The following is a 14,069-nucleotide window of genomic DNA, read 5'->3' as shown; positions in this document are numbered from 1 at the left end:
GGCGCAACTTCCTGCTACCTACCAGGGCGTAGTAGAGTGCCATTGCCTGGGACAGTGAATAATAACGGGATGATGCAGTCAAAATGACCAGCCTAGTACGGGACAATTACGAGCCTTTAGAGCTTATTGGCCGAGGCACGTTTGGCCAGATCCGCAAGGTTCGGCATTCTGGTGACGGCCATGTCTTGGTTCGAAAGGAGATCTCATACTGCCGGATGAGTCAAAGAGAGAAGAGTCAATTGCTTGCGGAATTGAGAATTCTGAAAGGCTTAAGACATCCTAATATTGTGCAGTATGTGCATCACGAGCGGGTGCAGGAGTCAGAGGAGGTGCATTTGTATATGGAGTATTGTGGCGGCGGTGATTTGGCGCAATTGATTAAGACCTGCCGTGATGCTGGGTATGCCTTTAAAACACCTTTACTCGCAGCTAGGCTAACATTCATAGGCAATTTGTACCTGAGCGGATTGTTTGGAGCATACTTACGCAGCTGGTTCTGGCTCTTTACCGGTGTCACTACGGCATGGACCCACCTCCACTCAACGATCTTTTCGCACCACCAGATGATTCGCCCCCTATTCCGTCTACAGTAATTTTGCACAGAGATATCAAGCCAGAAAACGTGTTCCTCGATGCCGAGAACGCTGTTAAATTGGGCGACTTTGGTCTATCGAAAGTGCTCGACCCCGAACATAGTCTTGCTACAACATATGTCGGGACGCCGTACTACATGAGTCCAGAGGTATTGCTCGACCAGCCTTACACGCCACAATCAGACATATGGTCGTTAGGATGCGTAATTTACGAGTTGTGCGCTCTGCAGCCGCCATTTACAGGAAAATCGCATATGCACCTCGCGCAAAAAATAAAGGAAGGAAGGTTCGCATCATTACCGGCTGGCTACTCATCGGCGTTACAGAGAGTAGTTGCGTCGTGCTTATCGCTTAGTCCACTAAAGCGTCCGACGACGCATATCTTATTGCAGTCAGAATTAGTCCGCCTTCACCGGCGGGAGAGAGAGATGGTCGAGATGCACAAGGTACTGCGAGCACGAGAAGACGCCGTTACGATTCGGGAGCAAGCATTATCATCTAAGGAGAGAGATATCGCGGAGGCATGGGATGCTGAGCGAGAGAGGTATGAAAGTGAAGTCAGGACTAGGTTGCAGGAAGAAGTTCAGGGTATATTTCGTGCAGCCGTAGAGGATCGCGCTAGAGAACTGGTTGAGTTGCATATGTTGTCACAATCAGAATCTCAAGCCCCAGAACCAATGGCCAGCGAATTAGATGAGAATAACATATTGCTTTCTACGCCTCGATCAGCTCTGCTGTCTCGGCATAGTATTTCAGACCTACGGGAGGCTTATACAGCTGGTGTTGTTGCGTCGCCTGCTGATATTCCGATGTCGTACTCACCATTTCCCAGCGCTTCACCGTTAGGAACGTTTCCTGCGAAGACGACACGAACACCTGTGAGGTCGCGATTAGCTTATGCTGTCGGTTCCTACTCGTCACCCGCATCGCCGAGTGAGTCTCCAAGTAGACTGAAGCCTGCCCAGCTAAAGAGTACTATCTCGCCTGCTATTACAGCTACTACAACTACAACGGCACTTAAACGAAAGTCTCGGCTCTCCGGAGGGATATCACAACCTCTGCATGCACTTCATGAAAATGTTGACATTAGTGCGCAAAGACCAGCGACTTCTCTTGGTATTGGCTTGGGAGCCGCCGCTGCAAGGGCAAAGATTCTTGCGAGTGCTCGTGACAGTGGCAAGAAAGGTGGCATAGGGCGTACAATTATTGATATCCAAAGAGACGCAGATCGTCGACATCTAAGTTCAGATGGCTGTAACTCATTAAGTCCGGTGGCAGCTGCTCGACTCGATGAGCGCACTTGGCTCGTGAACAAGGATAACGATGGCGATATACCAAGCCCGTTTCTACGGAGATGGGAACGCAGTGCGTCGTCCGCGGACGTACCATAGTCTTTATATGTGCTCTTTGAAGAATTCTTATCCGCTCCTGTACTAATAGAAGACAACTGAGCAGGCGCATTGGGAAGGGAAGTGACTGACACAACATGGACAGGAACTTGTTGTAATATATTGGTAGAATTCCCCTATGTAGAGAGTGGGAGAGGGGGGGGGGGGGGGGGGGGGGGGGGGGGGGGGGGGGCCAAAACCGATCACGTTAAGCACGGGCATATTATCGCCATTCGGTGGACGTAGACGCCAGAGCGTGCCGAAGCCATGTGACGTATGTACTTGCTGTGACAATAGAGCTCCATGGTTGCGGTGAAATTATACCGTGTTTATCTGCACCCCAAAAGTCATAGTAGTACCCTAACCCGATGTCAAATGTCTGGGAAAATCTCGCCTACACTGAGGAATGTTCGTGACGATCTTATAACCGCGGCCGAATCCGGATGAAGAACTACGCCAATGCGACTCCAGGTCTTTGTATCGGGGCCATCTTGCCAGCACGGCGCCGTTCTCTCACACAATATCCGGGTTGCACACAATGCTATTCGCTGCTCGAACTACTCTTGTCCGTCGCAAATATTGCCCGTCGGCCGATCTTGTGGGGTCCAGTCGCGCACGCCCTGACTTTCTGCTAACAGTATATAACAGCTGAATTTCTCTTTTGCCATGAATCGAAATTTATTTGACGCCTGTTAGCCTGATTAGTTTGCTTACATTATAGCCCGACAAATCAGAATGTATTTCGTGGCCCGTCGTCATCGGCTTATACCACTGATCGAGCTACTGCTGGCCGCGATCACAATCAGTACGCTGGTCTATTTGATTTATCGTCACTCATGCGAGAGTTTCCTTATGGCAAAACACCACTATGACGTCTACGATGAAGAGCTAAGCCACAGAGAACTACTAGTCGATAATATAGTCGCGTTCGGGACCGCGGATTCCGCACACCTGCCCTCGCACGCAGCTACACTTCATCGCGAGTATCAGATCCCGCAGACAAAAGTCAATTATCTTTCTGAGTTTAGGAACTTGGACAAGTGCCCTGTCTCATCCGAAGACGTTGCGGCCATTGGTGAAGCTGCACCATGTTACCACAAGAATACCCTCCTCGAGTCCTTGTCCAGTGGAGGTAGGATCGGACTAGACTCGCCGTATCATTCGAAAAGTTGTGGAATGTGGTGGTATGGCACACACGAACTTTGTAACGTTCTGGCAAAGTACAGCAAGGTCATGTTTGTTGGCGATGATGTGCTCGAGGACATCTTCGGGGGCATGATGCTCCTCATTCGTGAGGACGCAATGTATGGAGCTGTTCGTCAGTGGCACTATAACTCCATTGAAGATATGAAATGCTCCTGTGAAACTGCATTTAGGAATCATGGTTTATGCGAATCAGCTCTTGTCAGGAGTTTGAAGGAACTCACTGATTATGATATTACGTTGCTGAAGTGCCCCAGAGCTGGAGTCCAGATGCAGATGCACTACTTGCCACGATACCCTCTCGATCCAGTTGAAGTCAACCGTTTTGTAATGGCGGCTACTAAAGACTCTGACTTTGATCGGCGACCTATTGCAGTTATTTACGGACATGGTCATGGAAGCCTGTTTGACAAAGGCGCCACAGCTAGTTGGATCTCTACGCTACGCGACATGATCCATAACGCCATTCCCTACGACGTCCCGATTTACGAGCTCTTTGTCACTCCAGGTGCGACGGGTCCTCAGGTCAGTGGATTTAATACTTTGACATTGGGTCTTAAAGCGTCGCAAGTCTTCGAGTCTGCGATGCGCGACTGGGGACGCGATGTGCAAATGGACGTCCTTGGCACTTGGAACGCTACCGTGCAGACCAGCTTTTCTGCGGATGGCCTGCACGGTGGCGTGCAGACCAATCTTCTGAAGGCCATGATGGTTTTAAACTGGTTGGATTTGGTCAATAATGGATCTGGCTGAGCTCTTCGAAGAATGTGTGAGCGACATCGTAATATTACATATGTGTGATGTATCCTGTGTACATATTTTTCCAACATTAGCATGGACGGCGTTCCAAAGGCATTTATCGACAATTGTGGACTTATTGTAGATAATTGTAACGAAAATGCTGTTATTAAATTACATATGTGAACAAATGCCAGACGCCATAACTAACCCGTAAATTATATACACAAACAATACAGCTTGCAGCTACCTACCATTAAACGCTAAGTGATGCCATCGGCTTGGCACAGGGTTTCTTAGCTATGAGCGTCTGCTTCTTTGCATAGCTGAGAATATCGAGCAGCCGAGGCGACGTCTCCGACCGACGCGTGCAGAGAGCTTAGCTTCTGCAGGATTGATGACTCCATTTCAGATAACGATAGTGCTCGCTTGTACGCCTTGATGGCTTCTGTTGGACGCTGTAGCTTCTCGAAGCAATTTCCAAGTGCAACCCACATTCTATGATCGTAGGGCCTATCAACCCGTTAGTCAGACATAGTCTTTTCTTAAGCACACAATGAAGAATACGCACTTCAACGCAGCAGCCCGCTGGTAATAAAAGAAGGAATAATAATACATCTCGATAACCTCATATGCCTGTCCCAAACCATACCACGCCCTTACGTCTTTGCTGTTTACGCCAATGGCGCGTCTGTAACTCTCGATGGCGGCCCGGATATTCTTCAATTCGACGTATTCATGGCCCATCAACGTCCACGCTCCAAGACAATTTCGGTTTAGGGTCAACGCTCGCCGATAATATACGACTGCCTTCTCATGTTCAGATTTTAAGGAATAGTAGTTGGCAATAATGCAGCATGTTTCCGGTCTGAACTTGTCCGTGGAAGAAGCAAGCTGTGCGAGATAAGCTAGCTTCGCCTTTTGTTCCGTCACGTAGAGGATATTAGAGTACATATCCATGTCATCCAGCCTATGTGGATCCACACTAAGAACGAGATCAAATAGCTTCTCCGATTCGTTATATTCCAAAGCATGGTAACATAGCAGTGCCCGCTGAACTTTGAGGAACTGAAAATTCGGGAAAACGGTCTCTAGCTGGGATAACGTCGCAAATACAGCATCTGTGCTTTGAAATAGCTCTTGTGAAGTGACGACCTCAAACATTTTGGTCATGATGTGCGCGGTAGGAATCTGTGCAACAATCCCAGGGAGCTGATCGATTGTTGACACACACGCTGCGAGTTCGAGCCATGCGCCCCAGTTGTATGGATATAGTTTGACCGATCGTACCAGCGACTCGAGAGCTGTTTTCTCGCACTTGTGTTTAATTAACACAATTCCGTATAAATAGAGGAGAAATGGATCATGCTTCAAGCGGTCCGTGCTGCGGAAGTACTGCTCGAGCTCGCCGATGATGACGGCAAGTTCCTTGTTCGGAGTCGAGTCGCCATCTAGCGGACCTATACGTGGTCACTCCAAGTCGTAGAATATCTAATAGCGTATTTCATACCTAATATGACTTCGCTCTGCTCTTCTTTTTTCTTTTCTCCCGAGATGTACTTGGAATATAACCGCAGGAATATACATTTTGCACTCGTGCATTTGTCCAAGAACATGGTAGCTCTATCGTACTCTCTGCAATCAAAACATGCTTTGGCGAGCGTATACTTCCTTCGCTCGGAACCCGACATGCGATCTAGAACTGTTACGTCGGACTCGTCCGAATATGATGTTTGTGTTCGCATTACTGATGCATCTTGCATTACATCAACGTCGTCCGCAGAATTATCGCCATCTTCGCAATCTAATCCATTTAACGCCTCTGCGGTCCTGTAGAAATTAAGTCAATTCGTCATACCTCCACCCATCTCATCATTAATAAATGAACATTTAACTACCATTTGGCCGATTCATATAGACATCGCTCACTCAGTATAGTAAACGCCTGCTCTAAGTCTTGCCTTAACTGGCCAACAAATGTCTGGTCCACTTGTAGAGATACGCCGCCTTCGTTGCCAGAGGCCATAGAATTCATTGCGAATGCCAGATCCGCGAATCACCCCTCTCTCGAACGCTTCGCCAATAGAATATACAGGCCCACGCAATTCGTACGCGCCGTTGATCTAAATCAAAATATCAAACAGACTCTTTTGGCTACCGGATTCCAATTAGCTGGTACACTATTTTTATGGCTAATAACTGTCAATATATGCTGTTGTCGCGCAATAACAATTATGCCCGCGACGTCCGATATACTGTCGCGAGACTGGCCCCGAGGTAACGTCCAAGCTATAACTGCCGTACACGCTAGAAGTATAACCAGGGTAAGGGTTCAGCTGCTTGCACACTTCAGAGCCGCACGATTGGATCGCGCGTCATGCGCGCGTTAGTCGCGTCGCTATCGCGTCCGTTTAACCACGCTCTCCAACTAAGCGCCACGCCGCACGTCGGGGCGTGCGAATGTGTTGTATCCAAAAACGCGTATCATGATTGGATCAACTATGATTTAGTGAAGTTTGTACGCGTTTGCTGTGCAAAGAAAAGACCCATTATAATCGTCTTGGATTTTGCTGCTACATCAACGGATCTCCGAAAAGTCGAGAAGGTGATGATTGAATCTGAGACTTGAAGAGTCTAAACGGTCACACAAGCCCTTCATATTGGCAAGCTTTTGGTGCTTCGGCTCTCCGTCGGGTGCACGCGGAGGCTTCCCACATATTTCGGACTAAAGTTGCAGGACACTGACCAAGTACCTAGGTTTAACGGTCGCAGCAGTAGCAGATACCTGCAACCCAATCTATCTGGAGATGCACTCAATTATACTTTTCATAGTCAGACTGACGTTTTATGTTTTGAGGTTTGCCCGCGTTCTGCACGTGCTTATATGACACTAAGGAAATATGCTGGGCCCCCTACCATACAGGCTAGTGCATTAGTTCTGCTGCCCGAAATGAGGAACTCCTTACCGTGCTCCGCAAAGCTGGTGTCACTTATGAGTTATGACACAAAGAAGAAGTTATGACACAAAGAAGAAGTTATTTGTAGCTTAGCGTTAAGAAGGGTGGGTTACAATAAAACCGACTTCGACATATGCGCGTCGTGCGTGGTCCCGTGGTCTTTCAAGATAGTTTGATTAGCCGAAACAAATATATTGAGTTCAGCCTTGTGATACAATGTAGAGGCGCAGAAATTATTCCTTACATGCGCGAAATGCTTTGTGAAAGAGAGCCGCCGGATTACTTCTACGCGTTCTACGACTCGAAAGGCGCACTTCTGGCGTCATCCGGCATCTGTTCTCACCTCGAAGTATAAACCTTACGCCTCAGGATTATCCCCAGCTAAGCCATAGTCGTGCATAGCCCGTAGCCACCTCTCGCATTGAATGCGGTACCTGTGACTATCCGGGAGCCTCTGCAAACGATTGTCGCGCCACATTACGTTCGCCGACATAGGTCTCCAAGCATCAATACGTCCCCGACGTGTCAGGGTCGTGTTCTGCCTGTCATTACAGCTTTCTTCAAATTGACCCAAACCGCCCATCCTTCTTGTCGTCTCTCGCCCAACAGCACTCTTTTATCCTGCAGTATTCGTGATTCCGGTCCCGTATCCGCAGTCAATCGCAATTTCGAGCTTACCATTCTTTTATAAGCTCTGCCATTCTTTTAGTTTAGTCGTTCATTTATTATCCGGATCTTACGTCCGGTTGCTTCGTCGCTCTTTTTGATTTTAGGTTGTGCTTGCTCTACGCGTTTCGTTAGATCCAACTTCTTCGACACGTCACTTTACCTCACAGTTTGTTACTTCACCACAAATCCACAATCGCGTTCATTCCGATTGCTCAATCAAGAATTCACCCCGTCCAATACTGCATCTATAAAGTACCGGGACACGAATATTTGCGCGAATATAATGGATCATTCAGGTACGTGTATGGTTCATATATCTATTGCCTACACGTCTTGCTCATTACAATCCAGCACGCTACCACTCCCACGCGCGTCCACGACCAAGGCCGCGCACACCATCACCAACAAAAGCTTCCGGATCACGCACATCGTCAGCATCATCCTCACCCTCCAAGCTTAGCATCCGCAAGTCGGGCTCCCCTCGAAGAACTAATCGGCCAACCTCACGCGGCGCGCTGTCATCTTCGTCTTCGTCATCCGGTCACGTGTTACAGGCACTAGACGCGAATGCAAACGCCTTGCGAGCAGATTCGGGGTCGTCACCTAAGCGCAAGGGAAAGGATGAGGCGGAAAAATTGTATACTTGTTCAACTCAAGTTGCTCTTCCAACATTGTCACCCCGCAGGAGCGATACTGAGCATGTGAAGGTGTACGTTGACAGAGCAGACAAGTCCGGAAATCATGACTCGTTTATTGATATTAGCGATGACGACGAGAAGGAGAATATTCCTCCAGAAAGTACAGAACAGCAGCTTATATCACGATCACCTTCGCCTGTTTTGAAGAGCAAGACTATGGCACGAAGGGTATTTGCGGATATTCCCATCTCAGACCCGCGACGACGGTTCGAACTTCATAATCGACAGTCATTAACTCTTAATAATGACATCCTTTCCGATATTGTCGAGTGCGATTCAGAAATATTGGACGACGACGATGAGGTTCCTGTATATGCGACCCCCGCGCGTCCACGCATCCGGACGTTTCAGGTAGGCGACTACTTGGGGCCCATGTTGACCTCACGGGAAAAGACCGGATGGCCAATGTCTGCGCCGCCGAAAGCTAGGGGCAATTTCGATATCGCGAAGCTAGATGATGTACTTGGTGATGCGAAGCGAAAGATCCAATTCGACATCTTTATCGACAGTGACGGAAATAAGGAGAATGTGGATCCGATGGATGTTGCCGCCTAAAACGTCAGTTGCATCAAGATCACTGGATGAGAGAAAGTAACCATCATTGTCAGCACATGAATCATTCAATCAGGGTTTGCAGCATAAGTTTAGCATGGGTCAGGTTATTTCATGTCAGTCAAGGCGGAACTTTGGTGGGGTATGGTTTATAACGGGCGGCGCATATCTTAATGGAATCATGGACTCACAGATTGGTGTGACTATTTTTTGTATTGAATAATCCACTTGTATTAAACGGCCACCAAACCTCGGATTGTGAATAATCCGGTGCAGCCTTCTGTGACTGCTGACAGCGTTTGACGAGCGAAACAAACAGTATAGGAACGAAAAATCTTAACGCCGCCTTAGTGCCAACTTATTAAATAGCGGGATTATGTTGTGACAACCATGACAATTACTACCGGCACCAATGCTCATATGTTCGAATCAAGTAAATCATCAGGAATTAGGGGTTCGCATCTTAGTGCTGATTCAGTTGGTGTGAGTGTTGCCAAGTGCCAATAGGCACGTCAGGTGTCTGCTCGGTTGGAATTGCTCTCTGGTGTAAACGCGATCGCGGTCAAGATGTATGTACCCAAACCATACACAAAAATGCGTCATATGTGGCTAACGTGGCCCAGCCTCACTAATGCCAGACCAAGCCTAAATAGGAAATAATCCAGGGGTAAGTTGTCGCGCAATCCGTCCGTGTTCGGTCGTATGATAGACCCTCACCATACGTTATCGCCATCTATTCGAAGTTTTCATCTATCTGCTGGTTCATGGAAAAATCACAGTTGCCGGCGTCGAAGTAGAGGCGGGGTTGTAGCCATGTGCAGCGATGGACAAGCAAGTAGGTAGATTTCTGCAGGCGTAGCATCTTCAGATCAGACGGTCTGCAGGCCCAGAGCCTGGACCCGCTGCAAAAGCGCTTCGACACAGGACATGAACCAAATTGTACTGACACACTAGTACAACTAAATCGTTGTCCCGATCGTCAGATGCCCGGAAGATATATGACTGGCTGCTACAGTTAACGAGCCAAGCAAGGCAGCCTTGATCTGGACCGTGGATTACTTTTATCTGCGATCGGCACTCTTCGTCACCATACCGCGAGAAACCTAATTGCCACACACAGCGCTTTGCATGCGCTGTTGAATTTGAAAGGCTTATGTCCACCAAGTAATTGTTACTGTTAGGAGCATAGGCCCGGTCGGTAGGATAAGCCGCAGTTAGGCTGGCATGAAAAAAGCGCCTGACAATAATAATAACTAACTTAAGAATAATAATAATAATCATCTTACCACTGCCACAGCGTGACGTGCGTAGAGCGCGACGACGACGAGCAGTCTCGCCACGCCCGCCGATGTCGGCGTGGTGCAATCACATTCATACGGAGCTACTGTTCTTGCAGCTCACGTTTGATGGGCCAATATTACTCTGCAGACCGCGGGAGATCGTGAAGCTTACTGTTCATAATAATAAAATCTCAGCAACCAGTTGCGGATGATGCCACCGGAGAAGTAAGGTGACTCAACCGTGACGAGCCGCACGTAGCGTGAGTAATCCGTGAGCAAGTCACGTTCGTGGCGGTGTGCGCATTAACTTCGGCAACGGCGGAGCGTGCTGATTGGCTGGCCGTCGTGGCACGCGCGTGACGGGCGCGGTGCAGCTGCTGAACTTTGTGTGCGGCGGCTTCTGCTCTGCTTACAGGCCTTCACCCAGCGTTCCTTCAAAGTCGATAGCCCACGCCTCCGCCATCGCCTCCGCCATCGTATGGCTCATATTTAAAAGTCCTGCGCCTCCAGCGTCTTCACGTAACACTCTCCGTTTGCTCATACTCCAACCTTGCTGTCGAGCGCCACGCCATTCCAGACAGCTGAGCTCTGTACGCCCCACCTGCGCCGTCTATCCGTACAGACCCGCGGAAAGCGTATACGTTACGACGCCTGTGCTTGTTGCCACGTTAGTCACCGTTCTGCGCTTGCTCTGACTTTTCGCGCCTCCGACGTCTCCCGCCACCACCGCCCAGCACGACCCTTCGGTCTTCAAGTTTCAAATACTACTACTTTGCCTCAGACTGTTGCGCGCTAGTTTACAATTTCTATCTTGTTAACCTCGTCAGCTTCTTCGTCAAAATGTCTACGTCTATCAACGCCCGCGCCATCATGGCCATCGTCTCCTTGTAAGCGGAGACTCGCGTCTACGTTGTTAGCCTCCACCACACACCTGTTTGGGTTAGAAGGGGTTTCGAATATTCTCTAGTCTAGTGTTATAGACTTGTTGCTATCATCGTGCTATTATTTTGTGTTCGATCGTCAGTTGTAGATCTGTTTGTCACTTTTTCACCTACTTTGTCGGACAATCCTCTTCTACGATACTCCGCGGCTGTTGCCATACACCACTTCGGTACACAGTATACGTAGTGTCGGTTTCGCTTCTATATTGCGCATCTTTCACAGTACATGCATAGTGTCTAATCACTCCTACTCAGGATCACAGAGTTATTCATCCACCTCTTCGAAGATCGTCTAACGCCAGAGCTACTGCGGCTGCTAAAGCATTAGACGTCCTCCCAGTTACGATCTCGGTTTCTACTTGTTCTTAGGTTTAGTTCTGGTCACCTCGACTATCAATATTTTTCGGTTATTTGGCGAGGCTCGTCATAAACAATCTCGACAGACTTAACGCTTTAGCATCACACTGCAGACAACAGCATACCGTCATCCATTTGGTTGTTTCCGGTGTCGTATCCTATTGCGCTTTCTAGTTTGTCATCCCACGGTTTACTTTGATTTACGGATTTGCGATTAGCTGTTTGGACAGCTTTACAGTCAGATACATTCACAGTTCAAAATGATTCAAGTGGCGTCTTACACGTCGTCGACCGTCTCCTCGACAGAGACTGTCCCGAAAGAGGCCTCTGTGCCGTCAGTTATCGCGCTACTGGGCGGTGTCGCGGATCCCGATCTTTCCAGTTTGAAGAATACTGTTGAGAATCTTGAGACGTCGTCCTCTGGATCGTCGTCATCGATTTCGTCTCATGAGGAGTACACGCCCTCGCTTTCGTCGTCGGTGTCGTCGGTGTCGTCAGTTTCGTCTCTTCGATTCTCTGCGGAGTCGTCACCGGTCTCGGGTCACAACGCGCAGCAGTTGAAGTTTCTTCCTTTGCCCACTACTCATCAGCAGGGCATTAGTACTTCTGTTCGGCAGAACATTAAGCCTGTTGAACTGGCGTTCGACTTACTATCGTGCCAGGGTAGTGAGGTTAGTTCCAGTACGTCCTCGGCGTCGTCTTCGCCAGTTCGTCCATCGCTGGTTCACCATAGGCGGCATTCCGCTTCTTGCGATGGTGCAAATGCGCGTTCAACTACGTCTGCTTCGGTGCTGAGCGCAAAGACGGGCCCTGCATGCAGAGTTACCAAGTGTGCTACGCTTCCCGGTCAGTCCAGCGCTCTATCAGCCTTGTCGAACAGCCACGTTGGTGCTTCAATTGCGCGACAGTGCGATAGGCGTGGTGCTTTTGTGAATTCACTAGTTGGTAGGTCTCCGAGGAGAAGCATAGACTTACATGAGCAGTTAATTAACGACACACAGATTCCGCAGCGCTCATGATTGAAGGCATATGGCCATCTGCACGTGATACTCCCTGCAGTGATCCCGCGGCGCAAATTCTTCCTCTCCGCACCTTCATCGAGGAAACTCTCCGCCGCTCGCGCACAAGCTACTCTACGTTGCAGGTTGCTCTCTATTATCTTTATCTGCTTCGTCCGCACGTGCGGGACCCGTCCCGTCTCAAGGGAAGCATGGGCGCATTGCATTGCGGGCGCCGGGCATTTCTGACCAGCCTAATTCTTGCAAGCAAGTATTTGCAAGATAAGAACTACAGCGCGCGTGCATGGGGCAAGATTTCAGGTCTGCCGACTACGGAAATCAATGCCAACGAGATATCTTTCTTGAAGGCGGTCGACTGGAAGATTCACGTCCCCGAGGATGTCTACGAGCGGTGGTCTAGTGTGTTGCTGAGTTCGACGTGCCTTGTTGGTCGGAAACGCCAGCAACTCGCCTCTCGATCCAGCAGTTTCTCCGAGCCGACTGTTGCGGGGGCTGATGGAGTCCATGCTGAATGTTGAACGTGTCGAAACAAGGCGAAGTGCAGTGAAAAGTGTAATAGGGGTATGCTTTGTAGTTCTGTTTGGGTCGGGAGTTCTGATCGATAGACGTATGTACTATTTTGAACTGGTTCGAAAGAATCGGCATTGAGGTATAGTTGGTGTATGCGTGTGTTTTTTTTGGAACGGTTGATTTGCAGGAGCTTTGCTTCAAGTACAGTTTCGCGCTGATTTTAGCTGTTTGACAATTTTCCTTGTTACATACTTTTTAAATTTTTTGTAAATATTTACAGTTTTTGCTAGTTATTAAGTATTGGAATTTTATGATACTTTTATCAGTTTATGTGCTGGTTGGTGTGCTTAGCAGCAGGTTGTTAGAGGTGACTGCATCTCGCTGTGGACGCCGCAGGTTAACAGATTCTCAACCTGGACTTTCTTTTAGCTGGCATTCTCATGAAGTTCTGAATTCCGATCTGAATTCCGAAAGTCATTCCCTATGTGGCTTGACACGTTGCTTGGAGGCTCTGTGTTCGTGTCAAGTGTGCGTACGCGTTTGGTGTGCGAGCTTGTGCCTTTAAGCGACGTAATCAGAAGATTTTAATTTCTCGTTGGTGATGAGTTTTCGAATGGAAGTCGTAGTAGAACCTCATGCCTGGCGAAATCAGAGGCCGGCATGACTTTCGTTGCGACCGCAGGCGCACTACAAGTCGTATTCAAAATGCGATTTGTGCTGATGAATGTAGCGCGAAAGGACTAGATCCTTTGTACAAAAGTCCCATCCTCTTTTGCAATTCCACTCACTGGCTTTCATCGTACATCCGACACAAAGCAGTGTGACTCCACGAACACTTGGATCCCGCCCGACCTACCTGGGCAAAATTGCGATATCTACTTCCATAATACCGTAAACGCGTGACTGATATGGTCACCAAACCCTGAACATTGCAATCCACGGCTTCCGATCGATCCTAGGCCAAGGTAACTATTGCCTACCGTGACACCTAGGTTGGGGTATTTTTCTGCGTGAGTTTCCAAGTCTGTAACCCTAATTAAGTAGTTTCACCAATGATAAAGCAGTAAATTCAGGGGTAGGGTGCATCGCGTCCACTTTAGTCGCTCCAATTGTACCACAACGTCCAACAAAACCTTTCATGGCCACCACAAATTATTCAAATAC

General features: G+C 48.6%; 5 protein-coding genes across 5 annotated transcripts; 4 read left to right on the top strand and 1 right to left on the bottom strand.

Moving 5' to 3' along the window:
• Positions 1-6: 6 nt before the first annotated feature.
• On the top strand, positions 7-2,131 carry POJ06DRAFT_222932 (kinase-like domain-containing protein). The gene is made up of 2 exons (XM_056185663.1): positions 7-400; positions 448-2,131. The coding sequence occupies exons 1-2, from the start codon at positions 84-86 to the stop codon at positions 1,982-1,984; spliced, it is 1,854 nt and encodes a 617-aa protein (XP_056044088.1). The 5' UTR covers positions 7-83; the 3' UTR covers positions 1,985-2,131.
• Positions 2,132-2,397: 266 nt separating this feature from the next.
• POJ06DRAFT_253299 (uncharacterized protein) lies at positions 2,398-4,072 on the top strand. Its single transcript, XM_056187618.1, has one exon. The coding sequence runs from the start codon at positions 2,717-2,719 to the stop codon at positions 3,935-3,937; it is 1,221 nt and encodes a 406-aa protein (XP_056044087.1). The 5' UTR covers positions 2,398-2,716; the 3' UTR covers positions 3,938-4,072.
• Positions 4,073-6,211, bottom strand: POJ06DRAFT_253296 (anaphase promoting complex subunit 8). The gene is made up of 4 exons (XM_056187617.1): positions 5,821-6,211; positions 5,433-5,752; positions 4,494-5,382; positions 4,073-4,435 (listed from the first exon to the last, which is right to left on the bottom strand). The coding sequence occupies exons 1-4, from the start codon at positions 5,955-5,957 to the stop codon at positions 4,219-4,221; spliced, it is 1,563 nt and encodes a 520-aa protein (XP_056044086.1). The 5' UTR covers positions 5,958-6,211; the 3' UTR covers positions 4,073-4,218.
• A 1,620-nt stretch (positions 6,212-7,831) lies between these two features.
• On the top strand, positions 7,832-9,231 carry POJ06DRAFT_290546 (uncharacterized protein; the record flags this gene model as incomplete). The annotated part of the gene is made up of 2 exons (XM_056190344.1): positions 7,832-7,844; positions 7,900-9,231. 2 exons carry the CDS (start codon positions 7,832-7,834, stop codon positions 8,799-8,801), a joined length of 915 nt encoding a protein of 304 aa, XP_056044085.1. The 3' UTR covers positions 8,802-9,231.
• A 3,017-nt stretch (positions 9,232-12,248) lies between these two features.
• Positions 12,249-12,913, top strand: POJ06DRAFT_197343 (uncharacterized protein; the record flags this gene model as incomplete). The annotated part of the gene is made up of 2 exons (XM_056185070.1): positions 12,249-12,321; positions 12,378-12,913. Coding segments are annotated over 2 exons (609 nt in total), but the record flags the coding sequence as incomplete, so codon positions are not given.
• Between the last annotated feature and the right edge of the window lie 1,156 nt (positions 12,914-14,069).

Source organism: Lipomyces tetrasporus, assembly GCF_029532465.1.
Source record: "Lipomyces tetrasporus strain NRRL Y-64009 chromosome Unknown POJ06scaffold_5, whole genome shotgun sequence".
Classification (NCBI taxonomy): Eukaryota; Fungi; Ascomycota; class Lipomycetes; order Lipomycetales; family Lipomycetaceae; genus Lipomyces; species Lipomyces tetrasporus.
This window is presented reverse-complemented; position numbering and strand designations above follow the sequence as displayed.